This window comes from Haliotis rufescens, unplaced genomic scaffold (assembly GCF_023055435.1).
Source record: "Haliotis rufescens isolate VD_foot unplaced genomic scaffold, xgHalRufe1.0.p SCAF_131, whole genome shotgun sequence".
Taxonomy (NCBI): Eukaryota; Metazoa; Mollusca; class Gastropoda; order Lepetellida; family Haliotidae; genus Haliotis; species Haliotis rufescens.
This window is the reverse complement of record NW_025963815.1, coordinates 423413-448993: the sequence shown is the minus strand read 5'-3', so window position 1 is coordinate 448993 and position 25581 is coordinate 423413. Positions and strand designations below refer to the sequence as shown.

Genomic DNA, 25581 nt, shown 5'->3' with positions numbered 1-25581 from the left:
AGGTACACCCCTTGGCATGATCAAGTAGCAACTGATGGTCTGGTGGTATTTTTAGATATTAAAGACAGATAGGTACACCCCTTGGCATGATCAAGTAGCAACTGATGGTCTAGTGGTATTTTTAGATATTAAAGACAGATAGGTACAGACCTTGGCTGGATCAAGTAGCAACTGATGGTCTGGTGGTATTTTAAATATTAAAGACAGATAGGTACAGACCTTGGTTGGATCAAGTAGCAACTGATAGTCTGGTGATATATTAAATATTAAAGACATATAGGTAAACCCCTTGTTTGGATCAAGTAGCAACTGATGGTCTGGTGGTATTTTAAATATCAAAGACAGATAGTTACAGACCTTGGTTGGATCAAGTAGCAACTGATTGTCTAGTGGTATTTTAAATATCAAAGACAGATAGTACAGACCTTGGTTGGCTCAAGTAGCAACTGATTGTCTGGTGGTATTTTATATATTCAAGACAGATAGTTACAGACCTTGGTTGGATCAAGTAGCAAATGATTGTTTAGTGGTATTTTAAATATTAAAGACTGATAGGTACACCCCTTGGCTGGATCAAGTAGCAACTGGTGGTCTGGTGGTATTTTAAATATTAAAGACAGATAGGTACAGACCTTGGCTGGATCAAGTAGCAACTGATGGTCTGGTGGTATTTTAAATATTAAAGACAGATAGGTACAGACCTTGGCTGGATCAAGTAGCAACTGATGGTCTGGTGGTATTTTAAATATTCAAGACAGATAGGTACAGACCTTGGTTGGATCAAGTAGCAACTGATAGTCTGGTGGTATTTTAAATATTAAAGACAGATAGGTACAGACCTTGGTTGGATCAAGTAGCAACTGATGGTCTGGTGGTATTTTACATATTAAAGACAGATAGGTACAGACCTTGGCTGGATCAAGTAGCAACTGATGGTCTGGTGGTATTTTACATATTAAAGACAGATAGGTACAGATATTGGTTGGATCAAGTAGCAACTGATAGTCTGGTGGTATTTTAAATATTAAAGACAAATAGGTACACCCCTTGGTTGGATCAAGTAGCAACTGATGGTCTGGTGGTATTTTAAATATTAAAGACAGATAGGTACAGACCTTGGTTGGATCAAGTAGCAACTGATTGTCTAGTGGTATTTTAAATATTAAAGACAGATAGGTACAGACCTTGGTTGGATCTAGTAGCAACAGATGGTCTAGTGTTTTTGTTTTAGATTTAAAAGACAGATAGGTACACCCAATGGCTGGATCAAGTAGCAACTGATGGTCTGGTGGTATTTTAAATTTATTAAAGACAGATAGGTACAGACCTTGGCTGGATCAAGTAGCAACTGATGGTCTGGTGGTATTTTAAATATTAAAGACAGATAGGTACAGACCTTGGTTGGATCAAGTAGCAACTGATGGTCTAGTGGTATTTTTAGATATTAAAGACAGATAGGTACACCCCTTGTTTGGATCAAGTAGCAACTGATGGTCTGGTGGTATTTTTAGGTATTAAAGACAGACAGGTACACCCCTTGGCATGATCAAGTAGCAACTGATGGTCTGGTGGTATTTTTAGATATTAAAGACAGATAGGTACAGACCTTGGCTGGATCAAGTAGCAACTGATGGTCTGGTGGTATTTTAAATATTAAAGACAGATAGGTACAGACCTTGGTTGGATCAAGTAGCAACTGATAGTCTGGTGGTATTTTAAATATTAAAGACAGATAGGTACACCCCTTGTTTGGATCAAGTAGCAACTGATGGTCTGGTGGTATTTTAAATATCAAAGACAGATAGGTACAGACCTTGGTTGGATCAAGTAGCAACTGATGGTCTGGTGGTATTTTAAATATTCAAGACAGATAGTTACAGACCTTGGTTGGCTCAAGTAGCAACTGATTGTCTGGTGGTATTTTAAATATCAAAGACAGATAGTACAGACCTTGGCTGGATCAAGTAGCAACTGATGGTCTGGTGGTATTTTAAATATTCAAGACAGATAGGTACAGACCTTGGTTGGATCAAGTAGCAACTGATGGTCTGGTGGTATTTTAAATTTATAGACATATTGGTATAGGTCTTGGTTTGATCCAGTGGAATTTGATTGTCTTGGGTTAAATATCAAAGACAGATAGTACCGACCTTGGTTGGATCAAGTAGCAACTGATTGTCTAGTGTTCCTTTTTAATATTAAAGACATATTGGTATATGTCTTGGTTGGATCTAGTGGAATTTGATGGTCTTGGGTTAAATATCAAAGACAGATAGGTACAGACCTTGGTTGGATCAAGTAGCAACTGATTGTCTAATAGTATTTTTAGATATTAAAGACATGTTGGTGTAGGTCTTAGTTGGATCTAGTTGAATCTGATGGTCTTGGGTATAAATATTAAAGACAGCTGGGTACATGTCTTTGTTGGATCTGGATATAACTGATGTTTCGTTTAACTATCTACAAGTGACATTTTAGTGGTATGAGTACAGCAACCAACGAATGAAATAACGAGAATTCATTGCATAGTCTTCGTGTCATGTTTTAAATGATCATATGCCTTCATCCATAGAAATATATATCCATAATACAACTTGACATATCATATTCAGATTACGACGAGTGCACCTATGACAATCCTTGCGGCGACAATTCAGTGTGTAACAATCTCGATCCATCGTTCACATGTTCATGTGCTGCAGGATATACTGGAGATGGCTACACGTGTACAGGTATATCACTTTATTTCTTTGCCAGTTGCTTTATGTAGAATCCAATTTATAATTTAGCGTTGATATGCGGTCTTGCCTGATCGTCATCCAACAACAATCTTTGGGTTGAATCGGTGGCCTATTGGTTTAAAAGGCTTACAACTCACTATGCAGGTTTAAGTATCATCGAATCCCACATATGCCCGGATTATTAAATTGGTGCGTCAGTGTTTCTGGAACAATCTCAACGAATGTTGAGAAATGTTTCACAGTTCCAAGAAAAAAACTTTCTAATGATTAGTGCTTTCGGTTTCTCTAACACTGACACCATGCTATAAAGGTCGACTTGGCCGCCATGTAATGTATTTGGAGAAATGTTAACAGGGCGTTTTCGTATCAAGAAAGTGATAACTAAAAGCGCATGCTTTATAAAGTTTCTATAAAGTTGTTTCTGTGCCGAGACGAGTCAACGAAGACGATAAAAAGAAGTTGAAGACAATGTCAATTCTGTCTTCATCGATTAATAGTTTCCTATAAGCATACACGCATATAAACCTATCTAAGAATGTTGAATACAAAAGGACATTTTCCCAATAAAAAGTGCCTAAGTTTCCACGTTTATCATGAGACCGACGTGTATTTGTTTCTACATTGCTCACCACAGATGCATTTAGTGATGTTGGATAAGAAAATCGGATGAACATTTATGTGAGGCAGAACTGGTTTATTACCGTACAGTCCGTCATATGATAGATACATAGAGGTTATCACGGGAGTGTTTTGGGGGATCGTAAATATCCTGCATTAGGAATAAACATTGTATTTAGCGAGCCTCGGCGAGCTAAATACATAGTGTTTATTCCTAATAGAGGATATTTACCATCCCCAAACACACAAGCGTGATAACCTCTTTATCATATAATGTCATTCTTTAATTCTGTGCTTCAAAATCGCTTTCCCTCTCTCACAAACATTACCGAAACATTGCGAGTTTTCCTGGAATGCGCGCATTAATATTTATTACATCACAGGGTAAGTGATGTGTCAGTCGGACAGTGACAGTAGCCAATATAGTTCCAACTGAAATCTGTTTCTTATACAGTGGCGAAGCAACATATACGCAAAACAACAACAAAAATTTAATTGCCTTTCGCGGCAATCCATCGTTCTGTCCGCTAGAGTAACTGCCCTTTGTCAAAGGGAAGCTACTCTAACCCTAGTCTATGTGACGTCACGGCCACGGTCAGACGTTGTTGACAGTCGGTCTGTCCTGTCATAACGTTAAGAAGTGTAGTCAGATGTACACACAGCGACAAAACGAAACATGGTAACAATTCAAACATATTTCGTCCAAATCCAACTATTTTAATTTGTGGAGAAGGTTTCAAGCCGCAGAGGTCTACAAGCACAGATATAGCTACTGATCCAGCTTGGCTAGGCCTCGTGCCCTCACAAAATTTGTTTCGAAATTTATATCTCCAAAGTTGCCAAAACTTATAAAATGCCTTAGCTACGTCAAAGTTAGACAATGATTTTCAGTATATATGACTGTTCTTTTGATAAGGAAAGAAATTATCCCTGTATCCAGATTCCCGATCGCCGAATGACGAGGGCGACGCCATGTTTGTTTATAAACAATGAAAGTAGTCCCTACTTGACCTTTGATATTTGCATCTCTATCCTCATATGACCCCAACGGATATCGTTTTTATCCGTTGGCTTTATCCTGCCGAGAAACCTACCTATTATATGATAAAAACTGTTCTGTGTATTTGCGGTATTCGTGAATGAAATGTAGAGAGGAAATATAGAGTTGAAGAGGTAACATGTGTAAGGCGAGGCCAGGTTAGTCTTAATACAAAAACAATGCGGTTTGGGTCAAGTGTAGTCAGCTCTTATTGAGTTATTTTGTTGCCGTTTGATTCTTATTAAGATTTGATGCCATTGAAAGTATTTTTCTTTTGTTAAGTTTCTGAAGTTGTTACCGCTTTGTTATAAGCCTTATAGGTGCAAGGCTACTACAGGGGCTTAGCTAATAAAAGGCATGACATTGTATCAAATGTCTGATGCAAACATTTATTGGTAACAAGGAAGACGTTTTCTTGTGTTATTTGTGTATCATACGTTGAAATTATGGAAATGGTTACAATTAGATTATATCCTGCAAAATAACAGAACCAATATAGTCGCTATAATGAATGATCACTCTTAATGGGCACAATGTGCATTGAACCAAATAAGGTTACACAAATTATTTGCTTTCCGAAGGAATATACATGTTGAAATACAATTGATAACATTTGAATGAGACGGGCCTTAGGTTTGAATGGAAATAATGTTATTTTTTATTTTAGATAGATATTAATTGATCTTATCTGTCACTTGTGTATTTAGGAATTATGTTTAAAAGCGAATGTGTTCATTTTCTATGGAAGAAGCAAAGGAGAGGCTGTTCCATGGTGTTCCAAAAAACTTAGTGTACGATCACGTATTCGAATGATCACATTTGAATAAAAAGGTCCTTGTTTCTTCTTGAAATTCGATTGTCTGACTAAGGAAATTCCATCTGTTTTGGGGACTTTTGTGACAACGCTGGAATACAAGCAGCTTGAAGATGAAATTAATTGTTCAAAAACACCTTGTTATTTAAATAAATATAAGCCTATCTAACTCATCAGTATATTTTAAAGATTTGTAGGGAGAAATGTACCTCTGTATTTAAATAGCCAATGCGTTTTATTTATATTTTGCTGTATATTTTCTAGGTTTTACTTCTGTTAAACATTTCCAGATATCAACGAGTGTAGTTCCAGTCCATGCGACACTAACGCACTTTGTGGTGATCTAGTTGATAGTTACAGTTGTACCTGTAATGCTGGCTATACAGGGGATGGAATGACATGTACAGGTTCGTTGTATTTCTCTACGATTTACATAGAAAAAAATGAACTTTCGTGTATAGGTTTGTCATGTGTTATTTTAGATACATACACATATTTCGACTAATATTAGTGTAAATGATGAATGGTGTATCGTGCCCCGCTCCCTGTACACACATCGCATTGTAAATTTAATGTATATAAGCTAGAAAATACACTGAGTATCATACGTTGAAAGTATGGTAATGGTTACAATTAGATTATATCCTGCAAAATAACAGAACCAATATAGTCACTATAATGAATGATCACTCTTAATGGGCACAATGTGCATTGAACCAAATAAGGTTACACAAATTATTTGCTTCCCGAAGGAATATACATGTTGAAATACAATTGATAACATTTGAATGAGACGGGCCTTAGGTTTGAATGGAAATAATGTTATTTTTTATTTTAGATAGATATTAATTGATCTTATCTGTCACTTGTGTATTTAGGAATTATGTTTAAAAGCGAATGTGTTCATTTTCTATGGAAGAAGCAAAGGAGAGGCTGTTCCATGGTGTTCCAAAAAACTTAGTGTACGATCACGTATTCAAATGATCACATTTGAATAAAAAGGGCCTTGTTTCTTCTTGAAATTTGATTGTCTGAATAAGGAAATTCCATCTGTTTTGGGGGCTTTTGTGACAATGCTGGAATACAAGCAGCTTGAAGATGAAATTAATTGTTCAAAAACACGTTGTTATTTAAATAAATATAAGCCTATCTAACTCATCAGTATATTTTAAAGATTTGTATGGAGAAATGTACCTCTATTTAAATAGCCAATGCGTTTTATTTATATTTTGCTGTATATTTTCTAGGTTTTACTTCTGTTAAACATTTCCAGATATCAACGAGTGTAGTTCCAGTCCATGCGACACTAACGCACTTTGTGGTGATCTAGTTGATAGTTACAGTTGTACCTGTAATGCTGGCTATGCAGGGGATGGAATGACATGTACAGGTTCGTTGTATTTCTCTACCATTTACATAGAAAAAAATGAACTTTCGTGTATAGGTTTGTCATGTGTTATTTTAGATACATACACATATTTCGACTAATATTAGTGTAAATGATGAATGATGTATCGTGCCCCGCTCCCTGTACACACATCGCATTGTAAATTTAATGTATATAAGCTAGAAAATACACTGAGTATCATACGTTGAAAGTATGGTAATGGTTACAATTAGATTATATCCTGCAAAATAACAGAACCAATATAGTCACTATAATGAATGATCACTCTTAATGGGCACAATGTGCATTGAACCAAATAAGGTTACACAAATTATTTGCTTCCCGAAGGAATATACATGTTGAAATACAATTGATAACATTTGAATGAGACGGGCCTTAGGTTTGAATGGAAATAATGTTATTTTTTATTTGAGATAGATATTAATGGATCTTATCTGTCACTTGTGTATTTAAGAATTATGTTTAAAAGCGAATGTGTTCATTTTCTATGGAAGAAGCAAAGGAGAGGCTGTTCCATGGTGTTCCAAAAAACTTAGTGTACGATCACGTATTCAAATGATCACATTTGAATAAAAAGGTCCTTGTTTCTTCTTGAAATTCGATTGTCTGACTAAGGAAATTCCATCTGTTTTGGGGACTTTTGTGACAACGCTGGAATACAAGCAGCTTGAAGATGAAATTAATTGTTCAAAAACACGTTGTTATTTAAATAAATATAAGCCTATCTAACTCATCAGTATATTTTAAAGATTTGTAGGGAGAAATGTACCTCTGTATTTAAATAGCCAATGCGTTTTATTTATATTTTGCTGTATATTTTCTAGGTTTTACTTCTGTTAAACATTTCCAGATATCAACGAGTGTAGTTCCAGTCCATGCGACACTAACGCACTTTGTGGTGATCTAGTTGATAGTTACAGTTGTACCTGTAATGCTGGCTATACAGGGGATGGAATGACATGTACAGGTTCGTTGTATTTCTCTACGATTTACATAGAAAAAAATGAACTTTCGTGTATAGGTTTGTCATGTGTTATTTTAGATACATACACATATTTCGACTAATATTAGTGTAAATGATGAATGGTGTATCGTGCCCCGCTCCCTGTACACACATCGCATTGTAAATTTAATGTATATAAGCTAGAAAATACACTGAGTATCATACGTTGAAAGTATGGTAATGGTTACAATTAGATTATATCCTGCAAAATAACAGAACCAATATAGTCACTATAATGAATGATCACTCTTAATGGGCACAATGTGCATTGAACCAAATAAGGTTACACAAATTATTTGCTTCCCGAAGGAATATACATGTTGAAATACAATTGATAACATTTGAATGAGACGGGCCTTAGGTTTGAATGGAAATAATGTTATTTTTTATTTTAGATAGATATTAATTGATCTTATCTGTCACTTGTGTATTTAGGAATTATGTTTAAAAGCGAATGTGTTCATTTTCTATGGAAGAAGCAAAGGAGAGGCTGTTCCATGGTGTTCCAAAAAACTTAGTGTACGATCACGTATTCAAATGATCACATTTGAATAAAAAGGGCCTTGTTTCTTCTTGAAATTTGATTGTCTGAATAAGGAAATTCCATCTGTTTTGGGGGCTTTTGTGACAATGCTGGAATACAAGCAGCTTGAAGATGAAATTAATTGTTCAAAAACACGTTGTTATTTAAATAAATATAAGCCTATCTAACTCATCAGTATATTTTAAAGATTTGTATGGAGAAATGTACCTCTGTATTTAAATAGCCAATGCGTTTTATTTATATTTTGCTGTATATTTTCTAGGTTTTACTTCTGTTAAACATTTCCAGATATCAACGAGTGTAGTTCCAGTCCATGCGACACTAACGCACTTTGTGGTGATCTAGTTGATAGTTACAGTTGTACCTGTAATGCTGGCTATACAGGGGATGGAATGACATGTACAGGTTCGTTGTATTTCTCTACCATTTACATAGAAAAAAATGAACTTTCGTGTATAGGTTTGTCATGTGTTATTTTAGATACATACACATATTTCGACTAATATTAGTGTAAATGATGAATGGTGTATCGTGCCCCGCTCCCTGTGCACACATCGCATTGTAAATTTAATGTATATAAGCTAGAAAATACACTGAGTATCATACGTTGAAAGTATGGTAATGGTTACAATAAGATTATATCCTGCAAAATAACAGAACCAATATAGTCACTATAATGAATGATCACTCTTAATGGGCACAATGTGCATTGAACCAAATAAGGTTACACAAATTATTTGCTTTCCGAAGGAATATACATGTTGAAATACAATTGATAACATTTGAATGAGACGGGCCTTAGGTTTGAATGGAAATAATGTTATTTTTTATTTGAGATAGATATTAATGGATCTTATCTGTCACTTGTGTATTTAAGAATTATGTTTAAAAGCGAATGTGTTCATTTTCTATGGAAGAAGCAAAGGAGAGGCTGTTCCATGGTGTTCCAAAAAACTTAGTGTACGATCACGTATTCAAATGATCACATTTGAATAAAAAGGTCCTTGTTTCTTCTTGAAATTCGATTGTCTGAATAAGGAAATTCCATCTGTTTTGGGGACTTTTGTGACAACGCTGGAATACAAGCAGCTTGAAGATGAAATTAATTGTTCAAAAACACCTTGTTATTTAAATAAATATAAGCCTATCTAACTCATCAGTATATTTTAAAGATTTGTAGGGAGAAATGTACCTCTGTATTTAAATAGCCAATGCGTTTTATTTATATTTTGCTGTATATTTTCTAGGTTTTACTTCTGTTAAACATTTCCAGATATCAACGAGTGTAGTTCCAGTCCATGCGACACTAACGCACTTTGTGGTGATCTAGTTGATAGTTACAGTTGTACCTGTAATGCTGGCTATACAGGGGATGGAATGACATGTACAGGTTCGTTGTATTTCTCTACGATTTACATAGAAAAAAATGAACTTTCGTGTATAGGTTTGTCATGTGTTATTTTAGATACATACACATATTTCGACTAATATTAGTGTAAATGATGAATGGTGTATCGTGCCCCGCTCCCTGTACACACATCGCATTGTAAATTTAATGTATATAAGCTAGAAAATACACTGAGTATCATACGTTGAAAGTATGGTAATGGTTACAATTAGATTATATCCTGCAAAATAACAGAACCAATATAGTCACTATAATGAATGATCACTCTTAATGGGCACAATGTGCATTGAACCAAATAAGGTTACACAAATTATTTGCTTCCCGAAGGAATATACATGTTGAAATACAATTGATAACATTTGAATGAGACGGGCCTTAGGTTTGAATGGAAATAATGTTATTTTTTATTTGAGATAGATATTAATGGATCTTATCTGTCACTTGTGTATTTAGGAATTATGTTTAAAAGCGAATGTGTTCATTTTCTATGGAAGAAGCAAAGGAGAGGCTGTTCCATGGTGTTCCAAAAAACTTAGTGTACGATCACGTATTCAAATGATCACATTTGAATAAAAAGGGCCTTGTTTCTTCTTGAAATTTGATTGTCTGAATAAGGAAATTCCATCTGTTTTGGGGGCTTTTGTGACAATGCTGGAATACAAGCAGCTTGAAGATGAAATTAATTGTTCAAAAACACGTTGTTATTTAAATAAATATAAGCCTATCTAACTCATCAGTATATTTTAAAGATTTGTATGGAGAAATGTACCTCTATTTAAATAGCCAATGCGTTTTATTTATATTTTGCTGTATATTTTCTAGGTTTTACTTCTGTTAAACATTTCCAGATATCAACGAGTGTAGTTCCAGTCCATGCGACACTAACGCACTTTGTGGTGATCTAGTTGATAGTTACAGTTGTACCTGTAATGCTGGCTATGCAGGGGATGGAATGACATGTACAGGTTCGTTGTATTTCTCTACCATTTACATAGAAAAAAATGAACTTTCGTGTATAGGTTTGTCATGTGTTATTTTAGATACATACACATATTTCGACTAATATTAGTGTAAATGATGAATGATGTATCGTGCCCCGCTCCCTGTACACACATCGCATTGTAAATTTAATGTATATAAGCTAGAAAATACACTGAGTATCATACGTTGAAAGTATGGTAATGGTTACAATTAGATTATATCCTGCAAAATAACAGAACCAATATAGTCACTATAATGAATGATCACTCTTAATGGGCACAATGTGCATTGAACCAAATAAGGTTACACAAATTATTTGCTTCCCGAAGGAATATACATGTTGAAATACAATTGATAACATTTGAATGAGATGGGCCTTAGGTTTGAATGGAAATAATGTTATTTTTTATTTTAGATAGATATTAATTGATCTTATCTGTCACTTGTGTATTTAAGAATTATGTTTAAAAGCGAATGTGTTCATTTTCTATGGAAGAAGCAAAGGAGAGGCTGTTCCATGGTGTTCCAAAAAACTTAGTGTACGATCACGTATTCAAATGATCACATTTGAATAAAAAGGGCCTTGTTTCTTCTTGAAATTTGATTGTCTGAATAAGGAAATTCCATCTGTTTTGGGGACTTTTGTGACAATGCTGGAATACAAGCAGCTTCAAGATAAAATTAATTGTTCAAAAACACCTTGTTATTTAAATAAATATAAGCCTATCTAACTCATCAGTATATTTTAAAGATTTGTATGGAGAAATGTACCTCTGTATTTAAATAGCCAATGCGTTTTATTTATATTTTGCAGTTTATTTTATAGGTTTTACTTCTGTTAAACATTTCCAGATATCAACGAGTGTAGTTCCAGTCCATGCGGCACTAACGCACTTTGTGGTGATCTAGTTGATAGTTACAGTTGTACCTGTAATGCTGGCTATACAGGGGATGGAATGACATGTACAGGTTCGTTGTATTTCTCTACGATTTACATAGAAAAAAATGAACTTTCGTGTATAGGTTTGTCATGTGTTATTTTAGATACATACACATATTTCGACTAATATTAGTGTAAATGATGAATGGTGTATCGTGCCCCGCTCCCTGTGCACACATCGCATTGTAAATTTAATGTATATAAGCTAGAAAATACACTGAGTATCATACGTTGAAAGTATGGTAATGGTTACAATAAGATTATATCCTGCAAAATAACAGAACCAATATAGTCACTATAATGAATGATCACTCTTAATGGGCACAATGTGCATTGAACCAAATAAGGTTACACAAATTATTTGCTTTCCGAAGGAATATACATGTTGAAATACAATTGATAACATTTGAATGAGACGGGCCTTAGGTTTGAATGGAAATAATGTTATTTTTTATTTGAGATAGATATTAATGGATCTTATCTGTCACTTGTGTATTTAAGAATTATGTTTAAAAGCGAATGTGTTCATTTTCTATGGAAGAAGCAAAGGAGAGGCTGTTCCATGGTGTTCCAAAAAACTTAGTGTACGATCACGTATTCAAATGATCACATTTGAATAAAAAGGTCCTTGTTTCTTCTTGAAATTCGATTGTCTGACTAAGGAAATTCCATCTGTTTTGGGGACTTTTGTGACAACGCTGGAATACAAGCAGCTTGAAGATGAAATTAATTGTTCAAAAACACCTTGTTATTTAAATAAATATAAGCCTATCTAACTCATCAGTATATTTTAAAGATTTGTAGGGAGAAATGTACCTCTGTATTTAAATAGCCAATGCGTTTTATTTATATTTTGCTGTATATTTTCTAGGTTTTACTTCTGTTAAACATTTCCAGATATCAACGAGTGTAGTTCCAGTCCATGCGACACTAACGCACTTTGTGGTGATCTAGTTGATAGTTACAGTTGTACCTGTAATGCTGGCTATACAGGGGATGGAATGACATGTACAGGTTCGTTGTATTTCTCTACGATTTACATAGAAAAAAATGAACTTTCGTGTATAGGTTTGTCATGTGTTATTTTAGATACATACACATATTTCGACTAATATTAGTGTAAATGATGAATGGTGTATCGTGCCCCGCTCCCTGTACACACATCGCATTGTAAATTTAATGTATATAAGCTAGAAAATACACTGAGTATCATACGTTGAAAGTATGGTAATGGTTACAATTAGATTATATCCTGCAAAATAACAGAACCAATATAGTCACTATAATGAATGATCACTCTTAATGGGCACAATGTGCATTGAACCAAATAAGGTTACACAAATTATTTGCTTCCCGAAGGAATATACATGTTGAAATACAATTGATAACATTTGAATGAGACGGGCCTTAGGTTTGAATGGAAATAATGTTATTTTTTATTTTAGATAGATATTAATTGATCTTATCTGTCACTTGTGTATTTAGGAATTATGTTTAAAAGCGAATGTGTTCATTTTCTATGGAAGAAGCAAAGGAGAGGCTGTTCCATAGTGTTCCAAAAAACTTAGTGTACGATCACGTATTCAAATGATCACATTTGAATAAAAAGGGCCTTGTTTCTTCTTGAAATTCGATTGTCTGAATAAGGAAATTCCATCTGTTTTGGGGACTTTTGTGACAACGCTGGAATACAAGCAGCTTGAAGATGAAATTAATTGTTCAAAAACACCTTGTTATTTAAATAAATATAAGCCTATCTAACTCATCAGTATATTTTAAAGATTTGTAGGGAGAAATGTACCTCTATTTAAATAGCCAATGCGTTTTATTTATATTTTGCTGTATATTTTCTAGGTTTTACTTCTGTTAAACATTTCCAGATATCAACGAGTGTAGTTCCAGTCCATGCGACACTAACGCACTTTGTGGTGATCTAGTTGATAGTTACAGTTGTACCTGTAATGCTGGCTATGCAGGGGATGGAATGACATGTACAGGTTCGTTGTATTTCTCTACCATTTACATAGAAAAAAATGAACTTTCGTGTATAGGTTTGTCATGTGTTATTTTAGATACATACACATATTTCGACTAATATTAGTGTAAATGATGAATGATGTATCGTGCCCCGCTCCCTGTACACACATCGCATTGTAAATTTAATGTATATAAGCTAGAAAATACACTGAGTATCATACGTTGAAAGTATGGTAATGGTTACAATTAGATTATATCCTGCAAAATAACAGAACCAATATAGTCACTATAATGAATGATCACTCTTAATGGGCACAATGTGCATTGAACCAAATAAGGTTACACAAATTATTTGCTTCCCGAAGGAATATACATGTTGAAATACAATTGATAACATTTGAATGAGACGGGCCTTAGGTTTGAATGGAAATAATGTTATTTTTTATTTTAGATAGATATTAATGGATCTTATCTGTCACTTGTGTATTTAAGAATTATGTTTAAAAGCGAATGTGTTCATTTTCTATGGAAGAAGCAAAGGAGAGGCTGTTCCATGGTGTTCCAAAAAACTTAGTGTACGATCACGTATTCAAATGATCACATTTGAATAAAAAGGGCCTTGTTTCTTCTTGAAATTTGATTGTCTGAATAAGGAAATTCCATCTGTTTTGGGGACTTTTGTGACAATGCTGGAATACAAGCAGCTTCAAGATAAAATTAATTGTTCAAAAACACCTTGTTATTTAAATAAATATAAGCCTATCTAACTCATCAGTATATTTTAAAGATTTGTATGGAGAAATGTACCTCTGTATTTAAATAGCCAATGCGTTTTATTTATATTTTGCAGTATATTTTATAGGTTTTACTTCTGTTAAACATTTCCAGATATCAACGAGTGTAGTTCCAGTCCATGCGGCACTAACGCACTTTGTGGTGATCTAGTTGATAGTTACAGTTGTACCTGTAATGCTGGCTATACAGGGGATGGAATGACATGTACAGGTTCGTTGTATTTCTCTACCATTTACATAGAAAAAAATGAACTTTCGTGTATAGGTTTGTCATGTGTTATTTTAGATACATACACATATTTCGACTAATATTAGTGTAAATGATGAATGGTGTATCGTGCCCCGCTCCCTGTACACACATCGCATTGTAAATTTAATGTATATAAGCTAGAAAATACACTGAGTATCATACGTTGAAAGTATGGTAATGGTTACAATTAGATTATATCCTGCAAAATAACAGAACCAATATAGTCACTATAATGAATGATCACTCTTAATGGGCACAATGTGCATTGAACCAAATAAGGTTACACAAATTATTTGCTTCCCGAAGGAATATACATGTTGAAATACAATTGATAACATTTGAATGAGACGGGCCTTAGGTTTGAATGGAAATAATGTTATTTTTTATTTTAGATAGATATTAATTGATCTTATCTGTCACTTGTGTATTTAGGAATTATGTTTAAAAGCGAATGTGTTCATTTTCTATGGAAGAAGCAAAGGAGAGGCTTTTCCATGGTGTTCCAAAAAACTTAGTGTACGATCACGTATTCAAATGATCACATTTGAATAAAAAGGTCCTTGTTTCTTCTTGAAATTCGATTGTCTGAATAAGGAAATTCCATCTGTTTTGGGGACTTTTGTGACAACGCTGGAATACAAGCAGCTTGAAGATGAAATTAATTGTTCAAAAACACCTTGTTATTTAAATAAATATAAGCCTATCTAACTCATCAGTATATTTTAAAGATTTGTATGGAGAAATGTACCTCTATTTAAATAGCCAATGCGTTTTATTTATATTTTGCTGTATATTTTATAGGTTTTACTTCTGTTAAACATTTCCAGATATCAACGAGTGTAGTTCCAGTCCATGCGACACTAACGCACTTTGTGGTGATCTAGTTGATAGTTACAGTTGTACCTGTAATGCTGGCTATACAGGGGATGGAATGACATGTACAGGTTCGTTGTATTTCTCTACCATTTACATAGAAAAAAATGAACTTTCGTGTATAGGTTTGTCATGTGTTATTTTAGATACATACACATATTTCGACTAATATTAGTGTAAATGATGAATGATGTATCGTGCCCCGCTCCCTGTACACACATCGCATTGTAAATTTAATGTATATAAGCTAGAAAATACACTGAGTATCATACGTTGAAAGTATGGTAATGGTTACAATTAGATTATATCCTGCAAAATAACAGAACCAATATAGTCACTATAATGAATGATCACTCTTAATGGGCACAATGTGCATTGAACCAAATAAGGTTACACAAATTATTTGCTTCCCGAAGGAATATACATGTTGAAATACAATTGATAACATTTGAATGAGACGGGCCTTAGGTTTGAATGGAAATAATGTTATTTTTTATTTTAGATAGATATTAATGGATCTTATCTGTCACTTGTGTATTTAAGAATTATGTTTAAAAGCGAATGTGTTCATTTTCTATGGAAGAAGCAAAGGAGAGGCTGTTCCATGGTGTTCCAAAAAACTTAGTGTACGATCACGTATTCAAATGATCACATTTGAATAAAAAGGGCCTTGTTTCTTCTTGAAATTTGATTGTCTGAATAAGGAAATTCCATCTGTTTTGGGGACTTTTGTGACGATGCTGGAATACAAGCAGCTTGAAGATAAAATTAATTGTTCAAAAACACCTTGTTATTTAAATAAATATAAGCCTATCTAACTCATCAGTATATTTTAAAGATTTGTATGGAGAAATGTACCTCTGTATTTAAATAGCCAATGCGTTTTATTTATATTTTGCAGTATATTTTATAGGTTTTACTTCTGTTAAACATTTCCAGATATCAACGAGTGTAGTTCCAGTCCATGCGGCACTAACGCACTTTGTGGTGATCTAGTTGATAGTTACAGTTGTACCTGTAATGCTGGCTATACAGGGGATGGAATGACATGTACAGGTTCGTTGTATTTCTCTACGATTTACATAGAAAAAAATGAACTTTCGTGTATAGGTTTGTCATGTGTTATTTTAGATACATACACATATTTCGACTAATATTAGTGTAAATGATGAATGGTGTATCGTGCCCCGCTCCCTGTACACACATCGCATTGTAAATTTAATGTATATAAGCTAGAAAATACACTGAGTATCATACGTTGAAAGTATGGTAATGGTTACAATTAGATTATATCCTGCAAAATAACAGAACCAATATAGTCACTATAATGAATGATCACTCTTAATGGGCACAATGTGCATTGAACCAAATAAGGTTACACAAATTATTTGCTTCCCGAAGGAATATACATGTTGAAATACAATTGATAACATTTGAATGAGACGGGCCTTAGGTTTGAATGGAAATAATGTTATTTTTTATTTTAGATAGATATTAATGGATCTTATCTGTCACTTGTGTATTTAAGAATTATGTTTAAAAGCGAATGTGTTCATTTTCTATGGAAGAAGCAAAGGAGAGGCTGTTCCATGGTGTTCCAAAAAACTTAGTGTACGATCACGTATTCAAATGATCACATTTGAATAAAAAGGGCCTTGTTTCTTCTTGAAATTTGATTGTCTGAATAAGGAAATTCCATCTGTTTTGGGGACTTTTGTGACAATGCTGGAATACAAGCAGCTTGAAGATGAAATTAATTGTTCAAAAACACCTTGTTGTTTAAATAAATATAAGCCTATCTAACTCATCAGTATATTTTAAAGATTTGTATGGAGAAATGTACCTCTGTATTTAAATAGCCAATGCGTTTTATTTATATTTTGCTGTATATTTTATAGGTTTTACTTCTGTTAAACATTTCCAGATATCAACGAGTGTAGTTCCAGTCCATGCGACACTAACGCACTTTGTGGTGATCTAGTTGATAGTTACAGTTGTACCTGTAATGCTGGCTATACAGGGGATGGAATGACATGTACAGGTTCGTTGTATTTCTCTACCATTTACATAGAAAAAAATGAACTTTCGTGTATAGGTTTGTCATGTGTTATTTTAGATACATACACATATTTCGACTAATATTAGTGTAAATGATGAATGGTGTATCGTGCCCCGCTCCCTGTACACACATCGCATTGTAAATTTAATGTATATAAGCTAGAAAATACACTGAGTATCATACGTTGAAAGTATGGTAATGGTTACAATTAGATTATATCCTGCAAAATAACAGAACCAATATAGTCACTATAATGAATGATCACTCTTAATGGGCACAATGTGCATTGAACCAAATAAGGTTACACAAATTATTTGCTTCCCGAAGGAATATACATGTTGAAATACAATTGATAACATTTGAATGAGACGGGCCTTAGGTTTGAATGGAAATAATGTTATTTTTTATTTTAGATAGATATTAATGGATCTTATCTGTCACTTGTGTATTTAGGAATTATGTTTAAAAGCGAATGTGTTCATTTTCTATGGAAGAAGCAAAGGAGAGGCTGTTCCATAGTGTTCCAAAAAACTTAGTGTACGATCACGTATTCAAATGATCACATTTGAATAAAAAGGGCCTTGTTTCTTCTTGAAATTCGATTGTCTGAATAAGGAAATTCCATCTGTTTTGGGGACTTTTGTGACAACGCTGGAATACAAGCAGCTTGAAGATGAAATTAATTGTTCAAAAACACGTTGTTATTTAAATAAATATAAGCCTATCTAACTCATCAGTATATTTTAAAGATTTGTATGGAGAAATGTACCTCTATTTAAATAGCCAATGCGTTTTATTTATATTTTGCTGTATATTTTCTAGGTTTTACTTCTGTTAAACATTTCCAGATATCAACGAGTGTAGTTCCAGTCCATGCGACACTAACGCACTTTGTGGTGATCTAGTTGATAGTTACAGTTGTACCTGTAATGCTGGCTTTGCAGGGGATGGAATGACATGTACAGGTTCGTTGTATTTCTCTACCATTTACATAGAAAAAAATGAACTTTCGTGTATAGGTTTGTCATGTGTTATTTTAGATACATACACATATTTCGACTAATATTAGTGTAAATGATGAATGATGTATCGTGCCCCGCTCCCTGTACACACATCGCATTGTAAATTTAATGTATATAAGCTAGAAAATACACTGAGTATCATACGTTGAAAGTATGGTAATGGTTACAATTAGATTATATCCTGCAAAATAACAGAACCAATATAGTCACTATAATGAATGATCACTCTTAATGGGCACAATGTGCATTGAACCAAATAAGGTTACACAAATTATTTGCTTCCCGAAGGAATATACATGTTGAAATACAATTGATAACATTTGAATGAGACGGGCCTTAGGTTTGAATGGAAATAATGTTATTTTTTATTTTAGATAGATATTAATGGATCTTATCTGTCACTTGTGTATTTAAGAATTATGTTTAAAAGCGAATGTGTTCATTTTCTATGGAAGAAGCAAAGGAGAGGCTGTTCCATGGTGTTCCAAAAAACTTAGTGTACGATCACGTATTCAAATGATCACATTTGAATAAAAAGGGCCTTGTTTCTTCTTGAAATTTGATTGTCTGAATAAGGAAATTCCATCTGTTTTGGGGACTTTTGTGACAATGCTGGAATACAAGCAGCTTCAAGATAAAATTAATTGTTCAAAAACACCTTGTTATTTAAATAAATATAAGCCTATCTAACTCATCAGTATATTTTAAAGATTTGTATGGAGAAATGTACCTCTGTATTTAAATAGCCAATGCGTTTTATTTATATTTTGCAGTATATTTTATAGGTTTTACTTCTGTTAAACATTTCCAGATATCAACGAGTGTAGTTCCAGTCCATGCGGCACTAACGCACTTTGTGGTGATCTAGTTGATAGTTACAGTTGTACCTGTAATGCTGGCTATACAGGGGATGGAATGACATGTACAGGTTCGTTGTATTTCTCTACGATTTACATAGAAAAAAATGAACTTTCGTGTATAGGTTTGTCATGTGTTATTTTAGATACATACACATATTTCGACTAATATTAGTGTAAATGATGAATGGTGTATCGTGCCCCGCTCCCTGTACACACATCGCATTGTAAATTTAATGTATATAAGCTAGAAAATACACTGAGTATCATACGTTGAAAGTATGGTAATGGTTACAATTAGATTATATCCTGCAAAATAACAGAACCAATATAGTCACTATAATGAATGATCACTCTTAATGGGCACAATGTGCATTGAACCAAATAAGGTTACACAAATTATTTGCTTCCCGAAGGAATATACATGTTGAAATACAATTGATAACATTTGAATGAGACGGGCCTTAGGTTTGAATGGAAATAATGTTATTTTTTATTTTAGATAGATATTAATTGATCTTATCTGTCACTTGTGTATTTAGGAATTATGTTTAAAAGCGAATGTGTTCATTTTCTATGGAAGAAGCAAAGGAGAGGCTGTTCCATAGTGTTCCAAAAAACTTAGTGTACGATCACGTATTCAAATGATCACATTTGAATAAAAAGGGCCTTGTTTCTTCTTGAAATTCGATTGTCTGAATAAGGAAATTCCATCTGTTTTGGGGACTTTTGTGACAACGCTGGAATACAAGCAGCTTGAAGATGAAATTAATTGTTCAAAAACACGTTGTTATTTAAATAAATATAAGCCTATCTAACTCATCAGTATATTTTAAAGATTTGTATGGAGAAATGTACCTCTATTTAAATAGCCAATGCGTTTTATTTATATTTTGCTGTATATTTTCTAGGTTTTACTTCTGTTAAACATTTCCAGATATCAACGAGTGTAGTTCCAGTCCATGCGACACTAACGCACTTTGTGGTGATCTAGTTGATAGTTACAGTTGTACCTGTAATGCTGGCTTTGCAGGGGATGGAATGACATGTACAGGTTCGTTGTATTTCTCTACCATTTACATAGAAAAAAATGAACTTTCGTGTATAGGTTTGTCATGTGTTATTTTAGATACATACACATATTTCGACTAATATTAGTGTAAATGATGAATGATGTATCGTGCCCCGCTCCCTGTACACACATCGCATTGTAAATTTAATGTATATAAGCTAGAAAATACACTGAGTATCATACGTTGAAAGTATGGTAATGGTTACAATTAGATTATATCCTGCAAAATAACAGAACCAATATAGTCACTATAATGAATGATCACTCTTAATGGGCACAATGTGCATTGAACCAAATAAGGTTACACAAATTATTTGCTTCCCGAAGGAATATACATGTTGAAATACAATTGATAACATTTGAATGAGACGGGCCTTAGGTTTGAATGGAAATAATGTTATTTTTTATTTTAGATAGATATTAATGGATCTTATCTGTCACTTGTGTATTTAAGAATTATGTTTAAAAGCGAATGTGTTCATTTTCTATGGAAGAAGCAAAGGAGAGGCTGTTCCATGGTGTTCCAAAAAACTTAGTGTACGATCACGTATTCAAATGATCACATTTGAATAAAAAGGGCCTTGTTTCTTCTTGAAATTTGATTGTCTGAATAAGGAAATTCCATCTGTTTTGGGGACTTTTGTGACAATGCTGGAATACAAGCAGCTTCAAGATAAAATTAATTGTTCAAAAACACCTTGTTATTTAAATAAATATAAGCCTATCTAACTCATCAGTATATTTTAAAGATTTGTATGGAGAAATGTACCTCTGTATTTAAATAGCCAATGCGTTTTATTTATATTTTGCTGTATATTTTATAGGTTTTACTTCTGTTAAACATTTCCAGATATCAACGAGTGTAGTTCCAGTCCATGCGGCACTAACGCACTTTGTGGTGATCTAGTTGATAGTTACAGTTGTACCTGTAATGCTGGCTATACAGGGGATGGAATGACATGTACAGGTTCGTTGTATTTCTCTACGATTTACATAGAAAAAAATGAACTTTCGTGTATAGGTTTGTCATGTGTTATTTTAGATACATACACATATTTCGACTAATATTAGTGTAAATGATGAATGGTGTATCGTGCCCCGCTCCCTGTACACACATCGCATTGTAAATTTAATGTATATAAGCTAGAAAATACACTGAGTATCATACGTTGAAAGTATGGTAATGGTTACAATTAGATTATATCCTGCAAAATAACAGAACCAATATAGTCACTATAATGAATGATCACTCTTAATGGGCACAATGTGCATTGAACCAAATAAGGTTACACAAATTATTTGCTTCCCGAAGGAATATACATGTTGAAATACAATTGATAACATTTGAATGAGACGGGCCTTAGGTTTGAATGGAAATAATGTTATTTTTTATTTTAGATAGATATTAATGGATCTTATCTGTCACTTGTGTATTTAGGAATTATGTTTAAAAGCGAATGTGTTCATTTTCTATGGAAGAAGCAAAGGAGAGGCTGTTCCATGGTGTTCCAAAAAACTTAGTGTACGATCACGTATTCAAATGATCACATTTGAATAAAAAGGTCCTTGTTTCTTCTTGAAATTCGATTGTCTGAATAAGGAAATTCCATCTGTTTTGGGGACTTTTGTGACAACGCTGGAATACAAGCAGCTTGAAGATGAAATTAATTGTTCAAAAACACGTTGTTATTTAAATAAATATAAGCCTATCTAACTCATCAGTATATTTTAAAGATTTGTATGGAGAAATGTACCTCTATTTAAATAGCCAATGCGTTTTATTTATATTTTGCTGTATATTTTCTAGGTTTTACTTCTGTTAAACATTTCCAGATATCAACGAGTGTAGTTCCAGTCCATGCGACACTAACGCACTTTGTGGTGATCTAGTTGATAGTTACAGTTGTACCTGTAATGCTGGCTATACAGGGGATGGAATGACATGTACAGGTTCGTTGTATTTCTCTACCATTTACATAGAAAAAAATGAACTTTCGTGTATAGGTTTGTCATGTGTTATTTTAGATACATACACATATTTCGACTAATATTAGTGTAAATGATGAATGATGTATCGTGCCCCGCTCCCTGTACACACATCGCATTGTAAATTTAATGTATATAAGCTAGAAAATACACTGAGTATCATACGTTGAAAGTATGGTAATGGTTACAATTAGATTATATCCTGCAAAATAACAGAACCAATATAGTCACTATAATGAATGATCACTCTTAATGGGCACAATGTGCATTGAACCAAATAAGGTTACACAAATTATTTGCTTCCCGAAGGAATATACATGTTGAAATACAATTGATAACATTTGAATGAGACGGGCCTTAGGTTTGAATGGAAATAATGTTATTTTTTATTTTAGATAGATATTAATGGATCTTATCTGTCACTTGTGTATTTAAGAATTATGTTTAAAAGCGAATGTGTTCATTTTCTATGGAAGAAGCAAAGGAGAGGCTGTTCCATGGTGTTCCAAAAAACTTAGTGTACGATCACGTATTCAAATGATCACATTTGAATAAAAAGGGCCTTGTTTCTTCTTGAAATTTGATTGTCTGAATAAGGAAATTCCATCTGTTTTGGGGACTTTTGTGACAATGCTGGAATACAAGCAGCTTGAAGATGAAATTAATTGTTCAAAAACACGTTGTTATTTAAATAAATATAAGCCTATCTAACTCATCAGTATATTTTAAAGATTTGTATGGAGAAATGTACCTCTATTTAAATAGCCAATGCGTTTTATTTATATTTTGCTGTATATTTTCTAGGTTTTACTTCTGTTAAACATTTCCAGATATCAACGAGTGTAGTTCCAGTCCATGCGACACTAACGCACTTTGTGGTGATCTAGTTGATAGTTACAGTTGTACCTGTAATGCTGGCTATGCAGGGGATGGAATGACATGTACAGGTTCGTTGTATTTCTCTACCATTTACATAGAAAAAAATGAACTTTCGTGTATAGGTTTGTCATGTGTTATTTTAGATACATACACATATTTCGACTAATATTAGTGTAAATGATGAATGATGTATCGTGCCCCGCTCCCTGTACACACATCGCATTGTAAATTTAATGTATATAAGCTAGAAAATACACTGAGTATCATACGTTGAAAGTATGGTAATGGTTACAATTAGATTATATCCTGCAAAATAACAGAACCAATATAGTCACTATAATGAATGATCACTCTTAATGGGCACAATGTGCATTGAACCAAATAAGGTTACACAAATTATTTGCTTCCCGAAGGAATATACATGTTGAAATACAATTGATAACATTTGAATGAGACGGGCCTTAGGTTTGAATGGAAATAATGTTATTTTTTATTTTAGATAGATATTAATGGATCTTATCTGTCACTTGTGTATTTAAGAATTATGTTTAAAAGCGAATGTGTTCATTTTCTATGGAAGAAGCAAAGGAGAGGCTGTTCCATGGTGTTCCAAAAAACTTAGTGTACGATCACGTATTCAAATGATCACATTTGAATAAAAAGGGCCTTGTTTCTTCTTGAAATTTGATTGTCTGAATAAGGAAATTCCATCTGTTTTGGGGACTTTTGTGACAATGCTGGAATACAAGCAGCTTGAAGATAAAATTAATTGTTCAAAAACACCTTGTTATTTAAATAAATATAAGCCTATCTAACTCATCAGTATATTTTAAAGATTTGTATGGAGAAATGTACCTCTGTATTTAAATAGCCAATGCGTTTTATTTATATTTTGCAGTATATTTTATAGGTTTTACTTCTGTTAAACATTTCCAGATATCAACGAGTGTAGTTCCAGTCCATGCGGCACTAACGCACTTTGTGGTGATCTAGTTGATAGTTACAGTTGTACCTGTAATGCTGGCTATACAGGGGATGGAATGACATGTACAGGTTCGTTGTATTTCTCTACCATTTACATAGAAAAAAATGAACTTTCGTGTATAGGTTTGTCATGTGTTATTTTAGATACATACACATATTTCGACTAATATTAGTGTAAATGATGAATGGTGTATCGTGCCCCGCTCCCTGTACACACATCGCATTGTAAATTTAATGTATATAAGCTAGAAAATACACTGAGTATCATACGTTGAAAGTATGGTAATGGTTACAATTAGATTATATCCTGCAAAATAACAGAACCAATATAGTCACTATAATGAATGATCACTCTTAATGGGCACAATGTGCATTGAACCAAATAAGGTTACACAAATTATTTGCTTCCCGAAGGAATATACATGTTGAAATACAATTGATAACATTTGAATGAGACGGGCCTTAGGTTTGAATGGAAATAATGTTATTTTTTATTTTAGATAGATATTAATTGATCTTATCTGTCACTTGTGTATTTAGGAATTATGTTTAAAAGCGAATGTGTTCATTTTCTATGGAAGAAGCAAAGGAGAGGCTGTTCCATGGTGTTCCAAAAAACTTAGTGTACGATCACGTATTCAAATGATCACATTTGAATAAAAAGGTCCTTGTTTCTTCTTGAAATTCGATTGTCTGAATAAGGAAATTCCATCTGTTTTGGGGACTTTTGTGACAACACTGGAATACAAGCAGCTTGAAGATGAAATTAATTGTTCAAAAACACCTTGTTATTTAAATAAATATAAGCCTATCTAACTCATCAGTATATTTTAAAGATTTGTATGGAGAAATGTACCTCTATTTAAATAGCCAATGCGTTTTATTTATATTTTGCTGTATATTTTCTAGGTTTTACTTCTGTTAAACATTTCCAGATATCAACGAGTGTAGTTCCAGTCCATGCGACACTAACGCACTTTGTGGTGATCTAGTTGATAGTTACAGTTGTACCTGTAATGCTGGCTATACAGGGGATGGAATGACATGTACAGGTTCGTTGTATTTCTCTACCATTTACATAGAAAAAAATGAACTTTCGTGTATAGGTTTGTCATGTGTTATTTTAGATACATACACATATTTCGACTAATATTAGTGTAAATGATGAATGATGTATCGTGCCCCGCTCCCTGTACACACATCGCATTGTAAATTTAATGTATATAAGCTAGAAAATACACTGAGTATCATACGTTGAAAGTATGGTAATGGTTACAATTAGATTATATCCTGCAAAATAACAGAACCAATATAGTCACTATAATGAATGAT

At 33.5% G+C, this 25581-nt stretch overlaps 2 protein-coding genes across 12 annotated transcripts in view; both read left to right on the top strand.

Annotated features, from left to right (window-relative positions):
- LOC124143207 overlaps positions 1 to 2770 on the top strand; it is a 77188-nt gene extending 74418 nt beyond the window's left edge. The window contains exon 48 of the mRNA XM_048394912.1: positions 2613 to 2770. Within this exon, the coding sequence (XP_048250869.1) occupies positions 2613 to 2770 (158 nt within the window). The remainder of the gene's footprint in view (positions 1 to 2612) is intronic.
- A 2728-nt stretch (positions 2771 to 5498) lies between these two features.
- LOC124143148 (fibrillin-2-like) overlaps positions 5499 to 25581 on the top strand; it is an 85792-nt gene continuing 65709 nt past the window's right edge. For 6 of the 11 annotated variants that reach the window (XM_048394908.1, XM_048394902.1, XM_048394907.1 and 3 more), the window contains exons 1-21: positions 5515 to 5619; positions 6486 to 6602; positions 7471 to 7587; positions 8456 to 8572; positions 9441 to 9557; positions 10424 to 10540; positions 11409 to 11525; positions 12394 to 12510; positions 13377 to 13493; positions 14362 to 14478; positions 15345 to 15461; positions 16330 to 16446; positions 17315 to 17431; positions 18298 to 18414; positions 19283 to 19399; positions 20266 to 20382; positions 21251 to 21367; positions 22234 to 22350; positions 23217 to 23333; positions 24202 to 24318; positions 25185 to 25301. In XM_048394908.1, coding sequence (XP_048250865.1) covers positions 5607 to 5619; positions 6486 to 6602; positions 7471 to 7587; positions 8456 to 8572; positions 9441 to 9557; positions 10424 to 10540; positions 11409 to 11525; positions 12394 to 12510; positions 13377 to 13493; positions 14362 to 14478; positions 15345 to 15461; positions 16330 to 16446; positions 17315 to 17431; positions 18298 to 18414; positions 19283 to 19399; positions 20266 to 20382; positions 21251 to 21367; positions 22234 to 22350; positions 23217 to 23333; positions 24202 to 24318; positions 25185 to 25301 — 2353 coding nt within the window. In that variant the 5' untranslated portion in view covers positions 5515 to 5606. Of the gene's footprint in view, positions 5620 to 6485; positions 6603 to 7470; positions 7588 to 8455; positions 8573 to 9440; positions 9558 to 10423; positions 10541 to 11408; positions 11526 to 12393; positions 12511 to 13376; positions 13494 to 14361; positions 14479 to 15344; positions 15462 to 16329; positions 16447 to 17314; positions 17432 to 18297; positions 18415 to 19282; positions 19400 to 20265; positions 20383 to 21250; positions 21368 to 22233; positions 22351 to 23216; positions 23334 to 24201; positions 24319 to 25184; positions 25302 to 25581 lie in introns of all 11 variants that reach the window. The other 5 variants (XM_048394898.1, XM_048394904.1, XM_048394906.1 and 2 more) reach the window with 5 other exon arrangements.